At 42.6% G+C, this 25,075-nt stretch overlaps 1 protein-coding gene across 1 annotated transcript in view; it reads right to left on the bottom strand.

Annotated features, from left to right (window-relative positions):
* Positions 1-21,782: 21,782 nt before the first annotated feature.
* Positions 21,783-25,075, bottom strand: part of RLN2 (relaxin 2) — a 36,975-nt gene continuing 33,682 nt past the window's right edge. Inside the window, exon 2 of the mRNA XM_056522128.1 lies at positions 21,783-22,966. Within this exon, the coding sequence (XP_056378103.1) occupies positions 22,638-22,966 (329 nt within the window). The 3' untranslated portion in view covers positions 21,783-22,637. The remainder of the gene's footprint in view (positions 22,967-25,075) is intronic.

The raw sequence follows: 25,075 nt of genomic DNA, 5'->3' as shown, positions 1-25,075 counted from the left end.
ACAAAAAAATTCCAAAGTCCAAAATAGAGTATTTTTGGTCACTTTTTATACCATAATAAAAAGCGTTCAAAAAGTCTGATCAAAACAAAAATTGGACAATTTTAAATGTATTAATTTCTGTGCATGTAGTTATGATTTTTTGCAGAAGTACGACAAAATCAAACCTATATACCGTATTTATCGGCGTATAACACGCACTTTTTAGGCAAAAATTTTTTGCCTAAAGTCTATATGCGTGTTATACGCAGATAAGCTGCTGCAGTTCAATGATTTAAAGCGGGCGCTTTAAATCAATGAACTGCAGTGGCTTTGCAGGTGCAGAGACAGCCAGCGCTGCCGGCTTCTCTGCCCCTGCCTGCCCTGGGGTCTAGAGCCCTGCTGCCGGCCCTTCTCTCCCCCTGGCTATCGGTGCCGCTGCCCGTTCTCTCCCCCTGACTATCGGTGCCGGCGCCCCATTGCCGGCGCTGATAGCCAGGGGGAGAGAAGGGGCAGCGGCACCCATTGCCGGCGCCGCTGCCCCCTTGCCTCCCCCCATCCCCGGTTGCATAATTACCTGTTGCCGGGGTCGGGTCCGCGCTGCTTCAGGCCTCCGGTGTGCGTCCCCTGCGTCGTTGCTATGCGCTGCATGACGTCAGTGCGCCGTACTGTGCAGTGCATAGCAACGACGCAGGGGACGCACATCGGAGGCCTGAAGCAGCGTGGACTCGACCCTGGCAACAGGTAATTATGCAACCGGGGATGGGGGGAGGCAACGGGGCAGCGGCGCTGGCAATGGGTGCCACTGCCCCTTCTCTCCCCCTGGCTGTCGGCGCCGCTGCCCCATTGCCGGCGCCGCTTCTCTCCCCCTGGCTATCGGCGCCGGCAATGGGGCGCCGGCAACAATAGTCAGGGGGAGAGAACGGGCAGCGGCGCAGATAGCCAGCGGGAGAGAAGCGGCGGCAGCAGGGCTCTAGACCCCAGGAAAGGCAGGGGGAGAGAAGCGGGCAGCGACGGCCTCTCTTCCCTGCCTTTCCTGGAGGTGTATCGGGGTATACACGCGCACACACGCACCCTCATTTTACCATGGATATTTGGGTAAAAAACTTTTTTTACCCAAATATCCTTGGTAAAATGAGGGTGCGTGTTCTAGGCCGGTGCGTGGTATACCCCGATAAATACGGTAAGTAAGATATCATTTTAATCGTATAAACCTACAGAATAAAGATAAAGTGTCATTTTTACCGAAAAATGTACTGCGTAAAAACGGAAGCCCCCAACATTTACAAAATGGTGTTTTTTCTTCAATTTTGTCGCACAATTATTTTTTTTCCCGTTTCGCTGTAAATTTTTGGGTAAAATGACTGTCATTACAAAGTACAATTAATGATGCAAAAAATAAGCCCTCATATGGATTTTTAGGTGGAAAATTGAAAGGGTTATGATTTTTAAAAGGCAAGGAGGAAAAAATGAAAGTGCAAAAACAGAAAAACGCTTGGTCCTTAAGAGGTTAAAATCATATATAACAACACATAATATATAATTGGTGTTTGGTGAAAAAATCCACAGCACTGATTAAAGTGCACACAGGAGGAAGGTGCTAAACAGCTTAACACATATAGTTTGTGCTAGTGGGAACAACAAATGTTATCGCTTTACAATTATGGCTGTAATTACGCTCTATAGGGGTGACATATTAACTACTCCCCTATCACAATAAGATGCAAAAACCACCTCCATTATCCCACATCACTACATAAACATTTCTTACCCATTTGCAATATCGTCACCGCACCCCTCTGACTTCGAGGCACGTTTCAGTTCTTTCTCAAGAGGCCTCTTGAGAAAGAACCGAAACGTGCGTCTAGGTCGGAGGGGTGCGGTGACGAGTCACAAGGATACCCAATACGGTCACAAGAATACCCAATTTATATAAGGTTTTTTTTTTTTTTTTTACTACCGTACTTAAAAAAAAAAATTATAACTACATGCACTAAAATTTGTATGTTTAAAAGTCATCTTCTGACCCCCATAACTTTAAACTTTTCAGCACAAGGTGATGTATGAGGGCTAATTTTTAGCGCTGTGGTCTGTAATTTTTTCGCTACCATTTTTTTTTTGATGGGACTTTTTGATCCCTTTTTTTTTTTTTTTTTTTTTTATGATATATGAAGTGACCAAAAATGCAAAATTTTTTTTTTTTTACTTGTACACCATCAACCGTGCGGTTAAACTAACCTTATATTTTAATAGTTCTGACATTTATGCACGTGGCGGTACCACATATGATTCTTTTTTTATTACATTATTTTATTGAAAAAAAAGGAAAAGTGGGGTGATTCAAACTTTCATTAGGGAAGGGGTTAATTAACTTTTATAAACTTTTTTTTTTAACATTTTTTTTCTTTTTATCCTCCATAGGGGGCTATACCATGCAATCTTCTCATTGCATATACTGATCAATGCTATGCCAGGCGGGAGCGAGCACCGCAATGAATGAATTCCGACTCGTTGCCAGGCTTCAATGAGTCGAAATTCATTAGTGACATCACTGCCTAATGCATTCAGCCACTAGGAGGGTGACCCCTAGTGGCCAAACTTAAAAGTGATTTTAAACTGTTTTAAAATCACTTCTTTTAATTAACGTATATTAGAGATATGTTGTAGTACTTAAGTATTACAACATATCAATTTTTTGGATTTCATGACAGTGCCCATTTAGGGGTTAAAGCATTCTCCACTGGTGAGAACGGTTTAAACACCGTTAATGGGACCGGGGAGTACAGGTTCGCCCTAGGTCCTTAAGTACCAGGACTCAAGTTAGATTTTTTTTTTCCAAGTAGTACGATAATAATAAAGCATGTAATCATGGGTATCATTTTAATTTTATTGATGATTAAATAGAACATGTCATTTTTTAACGTAAAGTGCACTGCGTAAAGACAAAACCCTCCAAAAATTGCAAAATATTACATTTCCCCACTAAATACTATAAAATGTACGGCACAACCAAAAAAATATTAACCCCTTAAGGACCGGGTTTTTTTCCGTTTTTGCACTTTCGTTTTTTGCTCCTTTCCTAACTCTTTCAATTTTGCACCTAAAAATCCATATGATTGCTTTTTTGCGCCACCAATTCTACTTTGTAATGACGTCAGTCATTTTGGCCAAAAATCTACGGTGAAACGGGAAAAAAAATCATTGTGAGACATAATTGAAAAAAAAACGCTGTTTTGTAACTTTTGGGGGCTTCCGTTTCTACGTAGTACATTTTTTGGTAAAAATGACACCTTATCTTTATTCTGTAGGTCCATACGGTTAAAATGATACCCTACTTATATAGGCTTGATTTTGTCGTACTTCTGGAAAAAAATCTACTTCATGCAGGAAAATTAATACGTTTAAAATTGTCATCTTCTGACCCCTATAACTTTATTATTTTTCCGTGTATGGGGCGGTGTGAGGGCTCATTTTTTGTGCCGTGATCTGAAGTTTTTAAGGGTACCATTTTTGCATTGATAGGACTTATTGATCACTTTTTATTCCTTTTTTCATTATATAAAAAGTGACCAAAAATGCACTATTTTTGGATTTTTTTTGCGCGCACGCCATTGATCGTGCGGTTTAATTAACAATATATTTTTATAATTTGGACATTTCCGCACGCGGTGATACCATATATGTTTATTTTTATTTACACTGTGGTTTTTTTTTTTTTATGGGAAAAGGGGGGTGATTCAAACTTTTAATAGGGGAGGGGTTAAATGAGCTTTATTCACTTTTTTTTCACTTTTTTTTTGCAGTGTTATAGCTCCCATAGGGACCTATAACACTGCACACACTGATCTTTCACATTGATCACTGGTTTCTCATAGGAAACCAGTAATCGATGATTCTGCCGCTTGACTGCTCATGCCTGGATCTCAGGCACTGAGCAGTCATTCGGCGATCTGACAGCGGGGAGGCAGGTAGGGACCCTCCGGCTGTCCTGTAAGCTGTTCGGGATGCCGCGGCTATCCCGAACAGCCCACTGAGCTAACCGGCACTTTTTACTTTCACTTTTAGCTGCGTGCCTCAGCTTTCAGCGCGCAGCTAAAGGGTTAATACCGCGCGGCACCGCGATCAGTGCCGCGCGCTATTAGCGACGGGTCCTGGCTTCACTATGATGCCGGGCCCGCCGTGATATGATGCGGGGTCACCGTGGGACCCCGCGTTATATCACGGGAGCGGGACCAAGGACGTACTCATACTTCCTTGGTCCTTAACCCCTTAAGGACAATGGACGTACTCCTACGTCCCCGTTTCCGAGTCCTTAAGGACCGAGGACGTAGGAGTACGTCCTGTCCATTCCCGCCCCCCCCGCAGCTAGCCGGAGCGGAGCCGGTGCCCGATGCCTGCTGAAAACGTTCAGCAGGCATCGCGGCATATCGCCCAGGGGGGTCATTATGCCCCCCCATGTCGGCGATGGCCGCAGATCTGCGGCGATTCCGGGTCAATCAGGTCTCCAATGACCCGGTGACCCGGAATTACTGGCTGATCGGGGCTGTCAGAGACGGCCCCGAACAGCCATAGTCAGCAGGGGTGAAGTGGCACTGGTGCCACCTCACGATCGCCCTGATTCGTCGGCTGGGAAATCAGGGCGCCTGCTGCGGGTGTCACTCCCGCAACCCGCTCCACCCCTCTTCCCCGGCGTTAATGTTGGGATCGGGGCCCCAGGAGCGGCGGCGGCGGGACTGACCTGCGCGGCGTGGATCAGCAGCAGTAGGAGGTGAGCAAAAAGAGCATGCTGGGAGCTGTAGTTATGCAACAGGAGGAGGCAGACCACCACAACTCCCAGCATTCCCTTATGGGCATGCTGGGACTTATGGTTTTGCAACAGCTGGAGGCACATTTTTTCTATGGAAAAGTGTACCTTCAGCTGTTGTATAACTACAACTCCCAGCTTGCACAATCAGCTAAAGTGCATGCTGGGAATTGTAGTGGTGCATCTGGTGGTTGCATAACTACAACTCCCAGCATGACCGTTGGCTGTCGGTGACTGCTGAGAGTTGTAGTTTTGCAACAGCTGAAGGCTGAAGGCAGTGTGAGTTAAGTAGCAAACCAGTGTGTCTCCAGCTGTTGCATAACTATAATCCCCAGCATCCCCAGCCAAAGTAGTATGCCTCAGCTGTTGCATAACTACAAGACCCAGCATGCCCTTCCGCTGTCCGTACATGCTGGGGGTTGTAGCTTTTGCAACAGCTGAAGGCACACTGGTTGCAAAACACTGAGTTTGTTACCAAACTCGGTGTTTCACAACCAGTGTGCCTCCAGCTGTTGCAAAACTACAACTCCCAGCATGCACTGATAGACCGTACATGCTGGGAGTTGTAGATTTGCAACAGCTGGATGTTTCTCCCCCCCACCCCCCAATGTGAACGTACAGGGTACACTCACATGGGCGGAGGATTACAGTAAGTATGCGGCTGCAAGTTTGAGCTGCGGCAGAAAATTTTCTGCCGCAGTTCAAACTGCCAGCGAGAAACTACTGTGAACCCCCCGCCCGTGTGACTGTACCCTAAAAACACTACACTACCAAAAAATAAAATAAAAAGTAAAAAACACTACATATACACATACCCCTACACAGCCCCCTCCCCTCCCCAATAAAAATGAAAAACGTCTGGTACGCCACTGTTTCCAAAACGGAGCCTCCAGCTGTTGCAAAACAACAACTCCCAGTATTGCCAGATAGCCACTGACTGTCTAGGCATGCTGGGAGTTTTGCAACAGCTGGAGGCACCCTGTTTGGGAATCACTGGCGTAGAATACCCCTTTGTCCACCCCTATGCAAGTCCCTAATTTAGGCCTCAAATGCGCATGGCGCTCTCACCCCTTGTTATGTTCCCCGAGGGGTCTAGTTTCCAAAATGGTATGCCATGTGGTTTTTTTTTTTGCTGTTCTGGCATCATAGGGGCTTCCTAAATGCGGCATGCCCCCAGAGCAAAATTTGCTTTCAAAAAGCCAAATGTTACTCCTTCTCTTCTGAGACCTGTAGTGCGCCAGCAGAGCACTTTCCATCCCCATATGGGGTGTTTTCTGAATCGGGAGAAATTGGGCTTCAAATTTTGGGGGGTATTTTCTGCTATTACCCTTTTTAAAAAATGTAAAAATTTTGGGAAACCAAGCATTTTAGGTAAAAAAAAAAAACATTTTTTTTTTTTTACATATGCAAAAGTCGTGAATTACCTGTGGAGTATTAAGGTTCACTTTACCCCTTGTTACGTTCCCAGAGGGGTCTAGTTTCCAAAATGGTATGCCATGTGTTTTTTTTTTTTTTTGCTGTCCTGGCACCATGGGGGCTTCCTAAAGGTGACATGCCCCCCAAAAACCATTTGTCGCTCCTTCCCTTCTGAGCCCTCTACTGCGCCCGCCGAACAATTAAAATAGACATATGAGGTATGTGCTTACTCAAGAGAAATTGGGTTTCAAATATAAGTAAAAATTTTCTCCTTTTTACCCCTTGCAAAAATTCAAAAATTGGGTCTACAAGAACATGCGAGTGTAAAAATGAAGATTGTGAATTTTCTCCTTCACTTTGCTGCTATTCCTGTGAAAAACCTAAAGGGTTAATACACTTATTGAATGTCATTTTGAATACTTTGGAGGGTGTAGTTTTTATAATGGGGTCATTTGTGGGGTATTTCTAATATGAAGACCCTTCAAATCCACTTCAAACCTGAACTGGTCCATGAAAAATTGCTGCTGAACTTAGAAGCCCTCTAGTGTCTTCCAAAAGTAAAAACTCATAAATTTTATGATGGAAACATAAAGTAAACATATTGTATATATGAACCAAAAAAAAAAAATATTTTGAATATCCATTTTTTTTCATCAAATTTGGGGATTTTTCACCAAGAAAGGATGCAAGTTACCATAAAATTTTACCACTAAGTTAAAGTAGAATATGTCACGAAAAAACAATCTCGGAATCAGAATGATAACTAAAAGCATTCCAGAGTTATTAATGTTTAAAGTGACAGTGGTCAGAATTGCAAAAAACGCTCTGGTCCTTAAGGTGTAAAATGACCTGGTCCTTAAGGGGTTAAGAGGTTAAGATAAAAGGTGTCTTTTCAAAGTACAATTGGTCACGCAAAAAACAAGCCCTCATATGGGTCTGTGTATGGAAAAATAAAAAAGTTATGGCTTTTAGAAGACAAGGAGGCCAAAATGGGCTATGTCCTTAAGGGGTTAAAGAGAATCTGACAGCTGGTTCACCTGCACTATACCCAATATATTGGGCTATAGATTGGGTGAATAGCTGTAAAATGAGGAGTCACTTACTTTAATCCGTGCCTTCTGTGTAGAGTTATGTTAGTGAATATTTTTATTCATATTGCACTCCAGCACATATTGGAGTTGGCTCGCCGAGCTCCCCTGCCTTCCTGACTGCCCCTGTCTTGATAATTCAAATTCTTCACTCTCAAATCACCAGGATGTGAGAGCCTGTGGGGGAGGTGAACGCATCTTTCCCTGCGCCACTGAAGCCTCGCTTCACCTGACTTCCAGTTGTAGTGAGGCAGTCTCTGCTGTCACAGGCCCATTTTAGTGACGTAAGAGTGAAGAATAATCAAGACGGGCTGGCCGTGGGCGGAATAAAGATGAGGCAGGGGAGCTCAGAGAGCCGATCCCCGTCTCCAATGCGTGTTGGAGCGCAATATGAATAAAAGTATTCCCTAACATAACTCTGCACAGATTAAAAATTACCCCTCATTTTACAACTCTTGCACTGTAAACCAATATATTAGGTTTAGTGCGGGTGAATCAGCTCAGAGTCTCTTTAAAGCGTACCTGTCATTTGCAGAAACTTACATTGTATAAATTATAAGAATATTCGTAATATAAATTGATTAAAAAAACTGTATCTTTGAGTGAAAAAATGCTGTCTTGTACCTGCAACATTTGCCTGTATGTCTGTGCAGAGACCAAATACAGAAAGTGCACAGAGCCCTGCTTGTCCTCTGTGCACACAGCCCTGCATGGCCTAACTGCACACAGCCCTGCTTGTCCTCACTGCACACAGCCCTGCTTGTCCTCACTGCACACAGCCCTGCTTGTCCTCACTGCACAGAGCCCTGCTTGTCCACAGTGAGCAGAGCCCTGCTTGTCCACAGTGAGCAGAGCCCTGCTTGTCCTCACTGCGCAGAGCCCTGCTTGTCCTCACTGCGCAGAGCCCTGCTTGTCCTCACTGCGCAGAGCCCTGCTTGTCCTCACTGCGCAGAGCCCTGCTTGTCCTCACTGCGCAGAGCCCTGCTTGTCCTCACTGCGCAGAGCCCTGCTTGTCCTCACTGCGCAGAGCCCTGCTTGTCGTCACTGCGCAGAGCCCTGCTTGTCCTCACTGCGCAGAGACCTGCTTGTCCTCACTGCGCAGAGACCTGCTTGTCCTCACTGCGCACAGCCCTGCTTGTACTCAGTGCGCACAGCCCTGCTTGTCCACAGTGAGCAGAGCCCTGCTTGTCCTCACTGTGCAGAGCCCTGCTTGTCCTCACTGCGCAGAGCCCTGCTTGTCCTCACTGCGCAGAGCCCTGCTTGTCCTCACTGCGCAGAGCCCTGCTTGTCCTCACTGCGCAGAGCCCTGCTTGTCCTCACTGCGCAGAGCCCTGCTTGTCCTCACTGCGCAGAGCCCTGCTTGTCCTCACTGCGCAGAGACCTGCTTGTCCTCACTGCGCAGAGACCTGCTTGTCCTCACTGCGCAGAGACCTGCTTGTCCTCACTGCACAGAGACCTGCTTGTCCTCACTGCGCAGACCTGCTTGTCCTCACTGCGCACAGCCCTGCTTGTACTCAGTGCGCACAGCCCTGCTTGTCCTCAGTGCGCACAGCCCTGCTTGTCCTTAGTGCGCACAGCCCTGCTTGTCCTCAGTGCGCACAGCCCTGCTTGCCCTCAGTGCGCACAGCCCTGCTTGTCCTCAGTGCGCAGAGCCCTGCTTGTCCTCAGTGCGCAGAGCCCTGCTTGTCCTCAGTACAAAGAGCCCTGCTTGTCCTTAATGCGCAGAGCTAAATAACCACACTAATTGTATTTTGACTTTGCACAGAGACCCAGGCAATAGCTGCAGGGAAACAAAATAATATTCAAAAACTATACACATTTTTTAACCAATTCATATTACAAAATGTACATATAATGTTATTTACATTATATCAAAATATTTAGCAAATGAGAGGGTCTATTTAACAAATGTACTGTTAAGCCTTTTATTCATTAACCCCTTAATGACCACACTATTTTTGTTTTTAAAACTTGCCTTCCAAGAGGCATAACTCTTAATTTTACATTGAAGGAGCCAATTGAGGACTTTTTTTTTTTTTTCTATATAGGGCCAATTGTGCTTTTAACCTCTTAAGGACAATGCCCAATTTGACCTTAAGGACCAGGCCATTTGGACTTGTGTTACTTTAAGCATTAATAACTCTGAGATGCTTTTACTTATCAGTCTGATTCCGAGATGTTTTTTTCATGACATATTCTACTTTGAGAAAGTTGTAAATAATCGCCGATACTTGCATCATTTCTTTATGAAAAATTCCAAAATTTCATGAAAATTAGGAAAATGTAGCATTTTTCTGTCTTTGAAACTCTGCTTGTAAGGAAAATGGACATGCCAAATAAATTACATATTGATTCACATATTTAATATGTTTAACTTTTTGTCTAGTTTATGTTTGCATAATAAAATGTACATGTTTTTACTTTTTGAAGACATAAGATGGCTTCAAAGTATAGCAGCAATTTTCTAAATTTTCACGAAAAATTCAAAATCTGAATTTTTCTGGAACCAGTTCAGTTTGAAGTGGATTTGAGGGACCTTTCTGTAAGAAATACCCCTTAAATTACCCCATTATAGAAACTGCACCCCTCAACGTATTCAAAATGACAAATGACCCTTTAGATGTTTCACAGGAATGGCAGCAAAGTGGAGGAGAAAATTCAAAATCTCCATTTTTGTCACAAACCTGTTCTTGTATCTAATTTTTTTGCATTTTTACAAAGGGCAAAAGGAATAAAAAAAGCCCCCCAAAATTTGTAACCCAATTTCTCTCAAGTATGGAAATACCTAGTATGCCTCATATGTGGATGTAAAGTGCTCTGCGGCCGCATAATATGGCTCATGAGAGAAGGAGCAACTTTAGGCTTATAGGGGGAGATTTATCAAAACCTGTGCAGAGGAAAAGCTGTCCAGTTGCCCATAGCAACCAATCAGATTGCTTCTTTCATTTTTCACAGGCCTTCATGAAAATTAAAGCAGCAAGCTGATTGGTTGCTATGGGCAACTGGGCAAGTTTTTCTCTGCACAGGTTTTGATAAATCTCCCCCATAGAGAGAATTTTGCTGAAATGGTTTTTGGGGGGCATGTTGCATTTAGGAAGTTCCCGCCCCCACTCATTTTAATAGTTCAGACATTTACGCATGCGGCACCACCACGTATGTTTGTTTATTTCAGTTTTTTTTATGGGAAAAAAGGAGGGGGGGGGGGTGATTTCAACTTTTATTAGAGGAGTTGCTTATTCACATATATTACCTTTTTCTTTTTACTATTTTTTTGCAATTTTTTTTGTCCCCATAGGGCAGTGTTTTCCAAACAGTATGTCTGCAGTTTTTGCAAAACTGTAACTCCCAGCAGGCCCAAACAGCCAAAGACTGGAGGCACACTGCATGGGGACTACTACTTGCAATCTTGTGATTGCAGACACTGAACAATGCTGTGCCATAGGAGCCAGTGTTATTAGTGCTTCATTACTACATGCTACTGAGGCTGCCTGAATTATTGGAGTGCCGATGACACAAGCCGGAGACAGGTAGGGAACTTCATTCAGCCCGTGCCCTCAGCTGATTGGGGTCCTGCGGGTGTCCTGATCAGCTCCACTGAGCTACCAGCACTTGTATTCTGCGTTTTAGATGTCAGGGCCTGACGAAGTGCGCAAGCGCGATAACGGACCGTTGCCCATTCCCTTCCCTCACCTGCTTCACCTGTCCGCTCTCTCTCGCACCTACTACATCGCTGTAAGTTACAAATGAAATAAAGGAGCTGGCGATTTACCTCAAGACCTGGTGAGTGCTTCATTTCTGCCTGGTTTACATACTTTTTTTTATAATTTTTTTTATATCCTGTAGAATCGGCATTGTTTAAAAAAAAAAAAAAAAAAAACTGCAGTTGGATAACCCCTTTTAAAGGCAAATTAATATTGAAAACCAAACAAAAGAAAACAAACACCCATGTTGGCCACATGGTGGCACTGTAAACAAATGTCAAGCTCAAACTGATTATTATGTATCATTTTATTAATTATGGTGCAAATACCGTTGCCTAATCTAATCATTCCTGCAACAAGGGGCACGTCACTTATTGGTAAATAGTTGGAATGAGAGCATGCAATATAATGAAACAGAAAAAACTCTAAGATCTGGCCCCAAAAACTGTGTACCATTTTTTATCTTGGGTTTTCAAGGAAATGTCCCTTTCCTGGATATCCTAAGGCAGCATTCAATGGGTTATTGTTATTTATTCTGTATTTCTTTATTTAAAAAAAAAAGAGAACAAGGGTACAGAAAAAAAAAGAGAGGTGGGCAAATAGAAATATATATCACAGGCTGAGTCATGTAGGAATATATACCAAATATACTTCCAACATTAATACAAGCCATTGCATCACATTCTGGCCATTCAAACGACTGTTAAGAGAAGGATACACAGCAATAGCTGGCCACATGACCTGAAAAGTAGCATCTTAAAGGGAAATATTCAGGAAAAGGAATGCAGCAGGGCACTCACCAAATATTGAAGTTCATTTATTAGTCATCTTGACATAACGAATTACACACAAACGAGCGTGGATGTGCAACAATCATTTCAAGACAAAGGTGTCAGCAGAGTGCACTGTGGTCAGACTGGAAAGAACCTCAAAACTTCCTGTGGAGCATACAGCAGCGGATAAGTAATGGAAGGATTAAGATTTTTAAATAGAAGTTATTTACAAATCTTTCACAATCAAGAGTAGAGAAACGGAGCAACTCACCACACCAGACCAGATGATCTATGCAAGTGGTACTTTATTCATAAAGCTTCATCCCAAGACGACAAGCAGGGAAGAGTGCGCAGGAGACGCGGGGGTATCCTCTCGGTGACGGGACCGTTTGGCGCCGGGGCGCTTCATCAGACCGGGATAGTTGACTTATCCCAGTCTGACGAAGCGCTCCGGCGCCAAACGGTCCCGTCACCGAGAGGATACCCCCGCGTCTCCCGCGCACTCTTCCCTGCTTGTCGTCTTTGGATGAAGCTTTATGAATAAAGTACCACTTGCATAGATCATCTGGTCTGGTGTGGTGAGTTGCTCCATTTCTCTACTCTTGATTGTGGATGCATCATATGGACTTAGTTTGCACGTAGAGCACCACCGAAGTCCCACCAGCAGTTGCAAGGAAAAGACACGGCACAGTTGCGCTATTGCCCATCCTAAGTGTGAATAAGGGTGGTGCCGAGTCTCTATCCAATTGGTTATTTACAACTTTCTGGCGCCGGTTGATTGAATAAAAAAAAAAGAAGAAAAGAAAAACCCTTTAACAAAACACAACAAAGACAAAAAGGGGAATCAGTAAATCCACAGACAACTTTAGGGTACGTTTACACGTACAGGATCTGCTGCATATTTTGTGCAGCTGATTTTTCTATCCATTAACTTCAATAGGTAGCAAAATCAGCTGCACAAAATATGCAGCAGATCCTGTACGTGTGAATGTACCCTTAATCAGTAAATCAACTGACAACTCTAAATCCAGACAAAAGAAATTGAGATGTCTAAGCACAAAGGGAAGTTATCATAAGAAAAACAACAACAGTAATACAAAAGGACCCTCTAGAATGGTAGCAGGTAGAGTGGAAAGTAGGTATTCTAAATTTATTGCAGGATAATTTTATGGGCCAGTTTGTGGAGGACCCAACAAGAAGTGATGCCTTGTTGGATCTGATCATTTCCAACAACGCAGAGCTGGTTGGTAATGTAACTGTGCGGGAAAACCTTGGTAATAGCGACCACAATATAGTTACTTTTGACTTAAAATGTAGAAAACAAAGACAGGCGGGGAAGGCAAAAACATATAACTTTAAAAAGGCAAATTTCCCTGGGTTGAGGGCTGCACTACAGGACATAGACTGGGGGGAGGTGTTCTCAAATACTGATACAGAAGGTAAATGGGACATCTTTAAATCAACTCTAAATAACTATACAGTTAAATATATACCAAAGGGGAACAAATATAAACGATTAAAACTAAATCCTACATGGCTGACAAATGAGGTTAAAAGAGCAATAAACAACAAAAAAATAGCCTTCAAAAAATACAAATCTGATGGGTCAGCTATAACATTTAAACAGTACAAGGAGCTTAATAGAATCTGTAAAAATGTAATAAAAACAGCAAAAATTCAAAATGAGAGACAGGTGGCCAAAGAAAGCAAAACTAATCCTAAATATTTTTTTAGATATATAAATGCAAAAAAACCAAGGACAGAGCATGTAGGACCCCTTAATAATGATAATGGGGAGGTTGTCACGGGCGATAAAGAGAAGGCGGAGCTACTGAATGGGTTCTTTAGTTCTGTATATACTATGGAAGAAGGAGCTGACATTGGCCAGGTCAGTGCTGGTAACACATCATATAATGTATTGAACTGGCTTAATGTAGAGATGGTACAAGGTAAGTTAAGTAAAGTAAATGTAAGCAAATCTCCAGGGCCGGATGGACTACACCCAAGAGTTCTTAGAGAGGTAAGTTCAGTAATATCTGTACCCTTGTTCATGATATTTAGAGATTCTCTGGTGTCTGGTATTGTGCCAAGGGACTGGCGCAAGGCGAATGTGGTGCCAATCTTCAAAAAGGGCTCTAGGTCTTCCCCAGGAAACTATAGACCGGTAAGTTTAACGTGCATTGTGGGTAAATTGTTTGAAGGACTTATAAGGGATTACATACAGGAATACATAGGGGATAATTGTATTATAAGTGATAGCCAGCATGGGTTTACTAAGGATAGAAGTTGTCAAACCAATCTAATTTGCTTTTATGAAGAGGTGAGTAGAAGCCTTGACAGAGGAATGGCTGTGGATATAGTGTTTCTGAATTTTGCTAAAGCATTTGATACTGTCCCTCATAGACGTCTGACAGGTAAGTTAAGGTCTTTGGGTTTGGAAACTTTAGTTTGTAACTGGATTGAACACTGGCTCATGGATCGTACCCAGAGAGCGGTGGTCAATGATTCGTACTCTGATTGGTCCCCGGTTATAAGTGGTGTACCCCAAGGTTCTGTACTGGGCCCACTGTTGTTTAATTTATTTATCAATGATATAGAGGATGGTATTAACAGCTCTGTTTCTATCTTTGCAGTTGACACCAAGCTTTGTAGCACAGTACAGTCTATAGAGGATGTGCATAAGTTACAAGATGACTTGGATAGACTAAGTGTCTGGGCATCCACTTGGCAAATGAGGTTCAATGTGGATAAATGTAAAGTTATGCATCTGGGTACTAATAACCTGCATGCATCGTATGTCTTAGGGGGGATTAAACTGTCAGAGTCACTGGTAGAGAAGGATCTGGGTGTACTTGTAGATCACAGACTACAAAATAGCATGCAATGTCAGGCTGCTGCTTCCAAAGCCGGCAGGATATTGTCATGTATCAAAAGAGGCATGGACTCGAGGGACAGGGACATAATACTCCCCCTTTATAAAGCATTGGTACGGCCTCACCTGGAATATGCTGTTCAGTTTTGGGCACCTGTCCATAAAAGGGACACTGCGGAGTTGGAAAGGGTGCAGAGACGCGCAACTAAACTAATATGGGGCATGGAACATCTTCGCTATGAGGAGCGATTAAAGGAGTTACAATTGTTTAGTCTTGAGAAGAGACGTTTAAGGGGGGATATGATAAACGTATATAAGTATATTAATGGCCCATACAAAAAAATATGGAGAAAAACTGTTCCAGGTTAAACCCCCCCAAAGGACGAGGGGGCACTCCCTCCGTCTGGAGAAGAAAAAGTTTAGTCTCAAGGGGCGACACGCCTTCTTTACCGTGAGGACTGTGAATTTATGGAACGGTCTACCTCAGGAACTGGTCACAGCAGGAACAATTAACAGCTTTAAAACAGGATTAGATACATTCATGGAACAAAATAACATTAATGCTTATGAAGAAATATAAAATCCCATCCCTTCCCCAATATCGCGCCACACCCCTACCCCTTAATTCCCTGGTTGAACTTGATGGACATATGTCTTTTTTCGACCGTACTAACTATGTAACTATGTATCAGCTAAGTAGATGCAGAAGAACTAGGGGTTTTACAGATACAATATGCAAGGAAGAGAAAAGCAGTCCAAGCCTTCCATCTAGTACAAAAGGTCTCCTAAGTAGGCTTAGATTCAGCAACACTACTTCTTCATGCTATGGATATAAAGAATTTTCCAGAACCATTGAGGTATTATAGGGAGGACAGTGGACTTCCATCTCTGTGGAATAGGGAAAAGAAGGTAGAAGTGGGAAGTGGTATCCGCGCTGCTGGTAAATTAGGTGGAATCCGCATATCTGAAGTCATCGGAGGTGAAGAAGTACTTTAATTATGTTCACACAATGCGTTTCTGGGTGTAAACCCTTTCATCAGGCATGATCATCAGGGTTTTTTACAGCAGCGCGGACACCACTTCCCACTTCTACCTTCTTTTCCCTTATCTGCATGTTATACCGATGTTTTCGTTGTGGGAAGCCGCAGCAGCTCAACCTTTGTTCTGATGTGCCTCTGTAAGTGTTGTGCCTGAAATTGCACATCCTGTCCAAGTGAGCACGTTTCCTTCCTCCATGAATTTTCCACTTTATGCTTGGTGATCCCGCACAAGGAAGCACGTTTTGTCTATTTCTATCTCTGTGGAATGACAGATTTAGCAGTAGCTAATAAAATGCAAACTAAACCCTTTTTAAGGTCCCTTTCTTCCAAAAACCGTGCCACTTCCAGCTTAACCCCTTAAGGACCAAGCCCATTTTCACCTTAAAGGGGTACTCTGGTACTAAGACATCTTATTCCCTATCCAAAGGATAGGGAATAAGATGCCTAATCGCTGGGGTCCCGCCACTGGGGACCCCCGTGATATTTCACACAGCATCCCGTTACCATCAGCCCCCGCAGCATGTTCGCTCCGGGTCTGATGACTGCCGATCACGGGGCCGAAGTATTGTGATTTCATGGCTCCGCCCCTATGTGACACCACGCTCCGCCCCCTCCCATAGGCTTGCATTGGGGGGGTGGAGTGTTACATCACACGGGGGCGGAGCCGTGATGTCACAATACTCCGGCCCGTGATCGGCAGTCATCAGACCCGGAGCGAACATGCTCCGGGGGCTGATGGTAACGTGGTGCTGCGTGAAAGATCACTTTGGACAGGCGATAAGATGTCTTTAAGGACCAGAGCGTTTTTTGCACATCTGATCAATGTCACTTTAAGTATTAATAACTCTGGGATGCTTTTACTTTTCATTCTGGGAGAGTTTTTTCGTGACATATTCTACTTTATGTTAGTGGTAAATTATTTCTTGGTGAAAAATTCCAAAATTTTATTAAAAAATTGAAAATTTTGCATTTTTCTAACTTTGAAGCTCTCTGCTTGTAAGGATAATAGACATTCCAAAAAATATATATATTGATTAACATATACACTATGTCTACTTTATGTTTGCATCATAAAGTTGAAAGTTATTACTTTTGGAAGACATCAGAGGGCTTCAAAGTTCAGCAGCAATTTTCCAATTTTTCACAAAATTTTCAAAATCGGAATTTTTCAGGGACCAGTTCAGTTTTGAAGGGGATTTGAAGGGCCTTCATATTAGAAATACCCCACAAATTACCTCATTATAAAAACTGCACCCCTCAAAGTATTCAAAATGACATTCAGTAAGTGTGTTAACCCTTTAGGTGTTTCACAGGAATAGCAGCAAAGTGATAGAGAACATTTTATATCTTCATTTTTTACACTCGCATGTTCTTGTAGACCCAGTTTTTGAATTTTTTACAAGGGGTAATAGGAGAAAAATCCCCCCAAAATTTGTAAACCAATTTCTCCCGAGTAAGGAAATACCTCATATGTGTATGTCAAGTGTTCGGCAGGCGCAGTAGAGGGCTCAGAAGGGAACGAGCAAAAATGGGATTTTGGAGAGTGAATTTTGCTGAAATGGTTTTTGAGGGGCATGTCGCATTTAGGAAGCCCCTATGGTGCCAATACAGCAAAAAAAACAAAACAACATGGCATACCATTTTGGAAACTACACCCCTCAAGGCACGTAACAAGGGGTCCAGTGAGCCTTAACACCCCACATGTGTTTGACGACTTTTCGTTAAATTCTGATGTGTAAATGAAAAAAAAGTGTTTTCACTAAAGTGTTTTTTTTCCCCAAATTTACAATTTTACAAAGGGTAATGAGAGAAAATGGCCCCCAAAATTTGTAACCCCATCTCTTCTGAGTATGGAAATACCCCATGTTAGGACGTATAATGCTCTGCGGGCGAACTACAATGCTCAGAAGAGAAGGAGTCACATTTGGCTTTTGGAAAATAAATTTTGCTGAAATGGTTTTTGGGGGCATGTCGCCTTTAGGAAGCCCCTATGGTGCCAGAACAGCAAAATAAAAAAAAACACATGGCATACTATTTTGAAAACTACACCCCTCAAGGAACGTAACAAGGGATACAGTGAGCCTTAACACCTCACAGGTGTTTGACAACTTTTTGTTAAAGTTGGATGTATAAATGAAAAAAAAATTCGTTTTCACTAAAATGATGGTTTTTCCCCAAATTTTACATTTTTACAAGGGGTAATAGAAGAAATGGGGTTACAAAATTTGGGTGTCATTTTCTCCTGAGTATGGAAATACCCCATGTGTGGACGTCAATGGAGGAGCGCCATTGAGCTTTTAGAGAATTTGTTTGGAATGGAGGTCAGGGGCTATGTGCATTTACAAAGCCCCCCGTGGTGCCAGAACAGTGGACCCCCCCACATGTGACTCCATTTTGGAAACTACACCCCTCACAGAATTTAATAAGGGGTGCAGTGAGTATTTACACCCCACTGGTTTGACAGATCTATGGAACAGTGGGCTGTGCAAATGAAAAAATTACATTTTTCATTTTCACGGACCACTGTTCCAAAAATCTGTCAGACACCTGTGGGGCGCAAATGCTCACTGTACCTTATTACATTGCGTGGGGGGTGTAGTTTCCAAAATGGGGTCACAAGTGGGGGGGTCCATTGTTCTGTCACTATGGCCTCCAATTCTGGACAAATTTTGGCCCAGTGGCTTTTTTATTTTCCCATCCAACTTTGATGAAAATTTGTCAAACACCTGTTGGGTGCTAAGGCTCACTATACCTCGTTACATTCTGTGAGGGGTGTAGTTTCCAAAATGGGGTCACATGTGGGTATTTTTTCAAATGTACATAGTGCGCTCTCACTCCTGAGCCTTGTTGTGCGCCCGCAGAGCATTTTATGCCCACATATGGGGTATTTTCATACTCAGGAGAATTTTTTTTTTTTTACAAATTTGGGGGGTCTTTTTTCCCTTTTACTGCTTTTGAAAAGAAAAAGTATGGGGCAACACCAGCATGTTGGTGTAAACATTTAAATTTGTTTACACTAACAGGTTGGTGTATCTCCCAACTTTTCCTTTTCATAAGGGGTAAAAGTAGAAAAAGCCCCCCAAAATTTGTAGTGCAATTTCTCCCGAGTACGAAAATACCACATATGTGGCCCTAAACTGTTTCCTTGAAATATGACAGGGCTCCGATGGGAGAGAGCGCCATGCGCATTTGAGGTCTAAATTAGGGATTGCATAGGGGTGGACATTGGGAATCATTGGCGTGGAATACCCCTAACAGGGTGCCTCCAGCTGTTGCTAAACTCCCAGCATGCCTGGACAGTCAGTCGCTGTCCGGAAATGCTGGTAGTTGTTGTTTTTCAACAGCTGGAGGCTCGGTTTTGGAAACACTGCCGTACGATACATTTTTCATTTTTATGGGGGGGGGGGGGGGGGGGCAGTGTAAGGGGGTGTATATGTAGTGTTTCCTGCTCAACCTTGCGGTAGGAAACTCACTGTAAACCCGCCCGTGTGAATGTACATTCACATGGGGGGCAAACCTCCAGCTGTTTCAAAACTACAACTCCCAGCATGTACTGACAGACCGTGTACTGACAAATTTTCATTAATGTTGGATGGGGGGGAAAAAAAAAAGCCATTGGGCTTTTGGAGACAAAATTTGTCCAGAATTGGAGGCCATAGTGACAGAACAATGGACCCCTCCACTTGTGACCCCATTTTGGAAACTACACCCCCACGTAATGTAATAAGGTACAGTGAGCATTTACGCCCCACAGGTGTCTGACAGATTTTTGGAACAGTGGTCCGCGAAAATGAAGTGTAATTTTTCATTTGCACAGCCCACTTCCAAAGATCTGTCAAACCAGTGGGGTGTAAATACTCACTTCACCCCTTATTAAATTCTGTGAGGGGTGTAGTTTTCAAAATGAAGTCACATGTTCTGGCACCACAGGGGGCTTTGTAAACGCACATGGCCCCTGACTTCCATTCCAAACAAATTCTCTAAAAGCTCAATGGCGCTCCTCCTCTTCTGAGCATTGTAGTGCACCAGCAGAGCACTTGACGTCCACACATAGGGTATTTCCATACTCAGGAGAAAATGACCCCCACAATTTGTAACCCCATTTCTTCTATTACCCCTTGTAAAAGTGTAAAATTTGGGGAAAAATCAGCATTTTAGTGAAAACTATATTTTTTTCATTTATACCTCCAACTTTAACAAAAAGTCGTCAAACACCTGTGAGGTGTTAAGGCTCACTGTACCCCTTGTTACATTCCTTGTGAGGTGTAGTTTCCAAAATAGTATGCCATGTGTTATTTATTTTTTTGCTGTTCTGGCACCATAGGGGCTTCCTAAAGGCGACATGCCCCCAAAAACCTTTTCAGCAAAATTTGCTTTCCAAAAGCCAAATGTGACTCCTTCTCTTCTGAGCATTGGGATGGGATGTTGGGAGTTGTAGTTTTGCAACAGCTGGAGGCACACTGGTTGGAAAACTTTCAGTTAGGTTCTGTTACCTAACTCAGTATTTTCCAACCAGTGTGCCTCCAGCTGTTGCAAAACTACAACTCCCAGCATGTACTGATCGCCGAAGGGCATCCAGGGAGCTGCAGCACCGTCCTCTTCTGTCGACGATCACCGCCCACTGCCGCCGAGGTATTTTTATGATGTTGTATCAGACACGGCAATACCAAATATGTACAGTTGAAGGAGGAGCTTTTTTTTTTTTTTTAACTAGTCCGATAAGGGGACTATAACTAGCAACCTTCTGATTGCTCATATAATACACTAATACACTGCACTATTACTGTAGTGCGACATAGTATGCCTGTCAGCATTATGTATACTGCCATAGAAACTCTTCGGCACCCAGCAATCCTGTCACCAGTCAGAGTCCCACAGATCCCTTGTAAGGAGTTAAGCTGCCAGGATCAGAGGTTTTTCTGGTCCTGGCAGTTAACGCTAAGGCCCATGAAAAGGTGGCAGCTGAGGCTAATGCCCCCTAGTGACCAACGTATGGAGAAGCTGGGTCCCCAAACCACTTCCCTGCCTAAGTTGCCTGTATTCAATTGTAAGCATATCCTAAAGACACGCTTACAATTGAATTATTAGTGACCCTTAACCACGATTTGGCATTCCCTGCAGGACAAAGGCAGTGTGATTTAAGTAATTACGTTGCCTTCATCTGTATTTAGCTGCCAGGCGTGATGACAGAGGACAGTGCGGCAGAAGTGAAGTTGATGCGGGACATTAGTTAAGTATATTATGTACAGTAGGGATCCAGTATATAACTTAATTTCATATGTGAGGTACAATATATGGATTAACGTAAAATGTGAGGTACAGTATGGGGTTAATTTTAGAAGCGGGGTACAGTATATGGGTGAATTTCACATGTGAGGTACTGTATATGGGTGAGTTTCACATGTGAGGTTACAGTATATGGATTTATTTCACATGTAGGGTACAGTAAATGGTTTAATTTCATTTGTGGGGTACCATATTTGGGTGAATTTCACATGTGGCAATTCGTATAGTTGATTAACATAGTCCAAATAATTTTCCACAGCACGATACACCACGGGCGTCCATTACACCAAATAGGAAACTTTTGTTAAAAATTTGAATCCCACCCCTGGAAGCAACACCTGAAGACATAAGTGTGGAAGTTTAATGGGTTTTCCACATTGACAATGAACCCATGCATGCTTCCAAAGTGGACATCACAAAGCCCTGACCCAAATCCCTTACAAAATTTATGGGCAGAAATAAAATGAGTAAGCAAGGCCTACAAACCTGACTCCGTTGCACAAGTTCTGTCAGGAAAAATAAGCCAAAATTCCTGCAACGTATTGTGAGAAGTTCATGGAATGTTACCTAAAACTTTTGACCAAAGTTAGACAATTTAGCAAAGCTACCAAATACATGTAAACTTCCGAGCCCCTTCAAATGTGAAATAAAAGCTAAAATAGAAATAAATAAAAGCTGAAACAAATTATTGCCTCATTTGACATTTCAAATTTAATGATTCAATTTAAGCAAGATATCAGAACTTGTGAAAAACTGAGTTTTAATGCATGAGGCTATGGAGATATAAACTTATCTTCAACTGAACAATTAAAATATACAATTTTTCTACTAGATGGCAAACTTTGAAAGTAATTTTTATGTATACAGATCACAATAGGGTAAATTGTTATTTGTGAAAAACTACCGGTATTTTAAGTCTTGAAATACAGATTTATCAAAGTATTGAAATTAAAAAATTGGAATTCTTTTTTTTCCTCTTTAGGACCCAAATAAAACAAGTAACTAGTAAAGTTCTGAAGCTATTGGCCCTAATTTAGTGTAGAGTAGGTTTCTTTGTGGGTTTTAATTCCCTACAATTTTTTTTCCACGGTATTTACTAAGGTTTCCCTACATTTTGCACTTTTGCCTACATTTGTTTAATTTAATTTTTTTACACATCCTCTGATCTGTCGGGTTTTCCTCAGATCAAATCCACAGAATTTTCTGTGGAAACCTTAGTAAATATGTTGAGTTTTTGTGAAAATGTCAGGGACACGCGCCCTTTTTCCAGCAGCCACACCCCTTTTCCGGGTTTTCTCAGTAAAATGGAGAGCTAGTCGTTTTTTTTATTTTATTTTTTATTATGGCGCAGACAGAATTTCTAGTGCACAACCCGACAAAACATGTGGGGTTTACAATAGTAAATCAGGGCCATTGTGTAAATAAAATGCAAACAATATACAGATTTACTAAAATGATCAAGAAAAGTTCCACAGCAAAACAACAAAAAAATATTTATTGACAAAACAAATAAAAGTCACATTAACAAGCCACAAAAAGGCCTTTGGTTAAAGTACAAATAGCAGTCAACCAAAATATTCTGTATAGTCAAAGCATGTGAAATACTTGGGTAGATCACACTACTGCCAAGTCTGTATACACTGTAGACGAGATCTAGAAGTACCTCATTATATCTGGCAGTTTAGCACAGGGTGCTGATCTCTGCTTTTGTGCAGCCCCATTTGCAACAAATGCCTGCCACTCCGATAGACAGTTCCCTTCTCCTTCTAGAGGATTTAATCCAAGGAAAGCCTTTGGAACCTGCAGCAGCACTGTTTTCTGATTCACTGGTATCTTCTACCTGGTGTACATACTCACTGAAATCCTCTATTGGTGTATAACTGTAATCATCATAAGAATGAAAAGAATCCTTCAGTGGTTGCTGTCTTAACAGTATATTTGACTTCTGAAGTGGTTCCAATCGAGATCCCAAAAGTGCCTGCATCTGATGTAGTTCTTGGTTTGTAGTGTCTTAAGATGCAATTGCAAAAAAGGAAAAGAAGAGTAAACAATACTTTTAGTAATATGTTCACATCATGTTTCACCTTCAAATTCTAACTTCCACATTTTCCAATAAAATAAATAAATAAATAAGGAGACACCCACCGGTCTCAAGAATGGGGAGAAAATTGTCCCAGGAATGAATGGAGTGTGCGGCCAGTGCTCCAATCGTTCTCTATGCCTACCATTGCTGAGAGCTGAGCTAAGAAATGTTTTGAAGCCCCATAGAGAATGACTGATTGGCACATGTTAGCCATGCATGTACTCTGTTCTTTCTATGAGACATTTTGCATCAGTTCTCATGAATGCTAGGGGTCCCATTATTCAGACCGTCGCGATTCTGCTAGTTATATCCTATCATATGGCTAAGAATAATTTAAATAGTGGGATACCACCTTTAAAGAGAACCTGACAGCTGTTCACCTGCACGAAACCCAGTAAACTGGGTTGTAGTGTGGGTAAAGAGCTTTAAATGAAGGATAACAAATTATTATGTTAGGTATTTGCATTGTTCTATTGTTCTGCCTATTTACAAGGTCCTTACCACTGCGCTCCAGCACACATTTGAAGCGGGGAGGTGGGGAGCCTCATCAAAATTCCGCCCTAGGCCTACCCACTTCCGTAATGTGAGAGACGGGGGGGGGGGGGGGGGGACGGGGGACGGGGGGGGGGTTGTATAGTTTGAGGAAGATGAGTGCTTAGCTTTTCGCTAACTTAAATCTGTTCAATTCACCTGAATAGGGTTATTTTGGCAGCAAGCTTCTGCAGTTCCCATTCAGGCAATTAGGACAGTTACAGAGATTTTGGCAACATGCAGGTAATAGACCTGTGGTGGAGATAAATCCACAGCTTATCAATTTATGTCCCAGAAAGTTTTTGAATTAATTACAGGTTTTCACAGTTGATTTTACTGGGGAAATCAATTTTAGCTTAGAAATTGTTGCAGATTAATAGCAACTTGCAAAAATTAATTTTTAAATAAAATTAGATTTATTTTTGCAAACCATAAAATCTGCAGGGAGATTTGCTTCTGCAGAATCACTGTGAAAAATTCACAGCATTTTCCATTATGCAGGGCCGTACCCTAAATTTGTGGCATGACAATATGTTGCAGAAGGATTAAATCTAACCAGTGTGCAGCTACCTTTACAACAGCATTAGTGAGCATATGTAAATGAGCGAACTGATTAGAATAATCTTAGGTTAGAGTCGCATTAAAGTCAGAGCTTTTGTCAAATTTTCTGCAAAAAAAAACAGTACAGCATACTATTTACTCTTTTATCCAGGAAAATGATGGACATCATGTAGAAAACCCAACAGATCTAATAATAGTCCATCATGTAATGGATTAAGCACTGCCTACTAACCTTGGACAGAACAGAAAAAAGGAGATTTTTAAATGCTTACCGTAAAATCCCTTTCTCGAAGGATCCATTGGGGGGACACAGACCATGGGTGCATGCTGCTGTTTCTAGGAGGTATGACACTATGGCAACAAAAAAAGTCGTCTCCTCCCAGCAGGATATACCCGCCTCCAGGCCCTGAGCTAATCAGTTTTAGTACCAGAGCAATAGGAGAGGACCGACATGTCAAGGAAAAAACACGAACTGTCCGAGTACCAGAAGAAAAAGTATAACTGAACACACCCTCGGACAGAGAACCTAAGAGGAACCCAAAAGGGCGGGAGCTGTGTCCCCCAATGGATCCTTCGAGAAAGAGATTTTACGGTAAGCATTAAAAAAATCTCCTTTTCTCTATCGGCTCCATTGGGGGACACAGACCATGGGACATACCAAAGCCGTCCCTTGGGTGGGCAGATAATCAGTCAGGCAGACGGCTGTTCCACTGCCGCCTGCAGCAGTTTACGGCCCAGACTAGCATCAGCCGATGCGAAGATATGAACCCGGTAGAACCTCGAGAAAGTGTGCAAAGACGACCAGGTAGCCGCTTTGCAAATCTGGAAGGCCGAGGCTTTGTTCTGGAGAGCCCAGGATGCACCAACAGAACGGGTAGAATCCTGAAGGGATAGGCTTCCGAAATGGCAGACCAGATCCACCGAGAAATGGTGGCCTTGGAAGC

Source organism: Hyla sarda, chromosome 1 (genome assembly GCF_029499605.1).
Source record: "Hyla sarda isolate aHylSar1 chromosome 1, aHylSar1.hap1, whole genome shotgun sequence".
In the NCBI taxonomy this organism is placed as follows: domain Eukaryota; kingdom Metazoa; phylum Chordata; class Amphibia; order Anura; family Hylidae; genus Hyla; species Hyla sarda.
The sequence above is the reverse complement of the archived record's forward strand: the minus strand, read 5'-3'. Positions and strand labels throughout refer to the sequence as shown.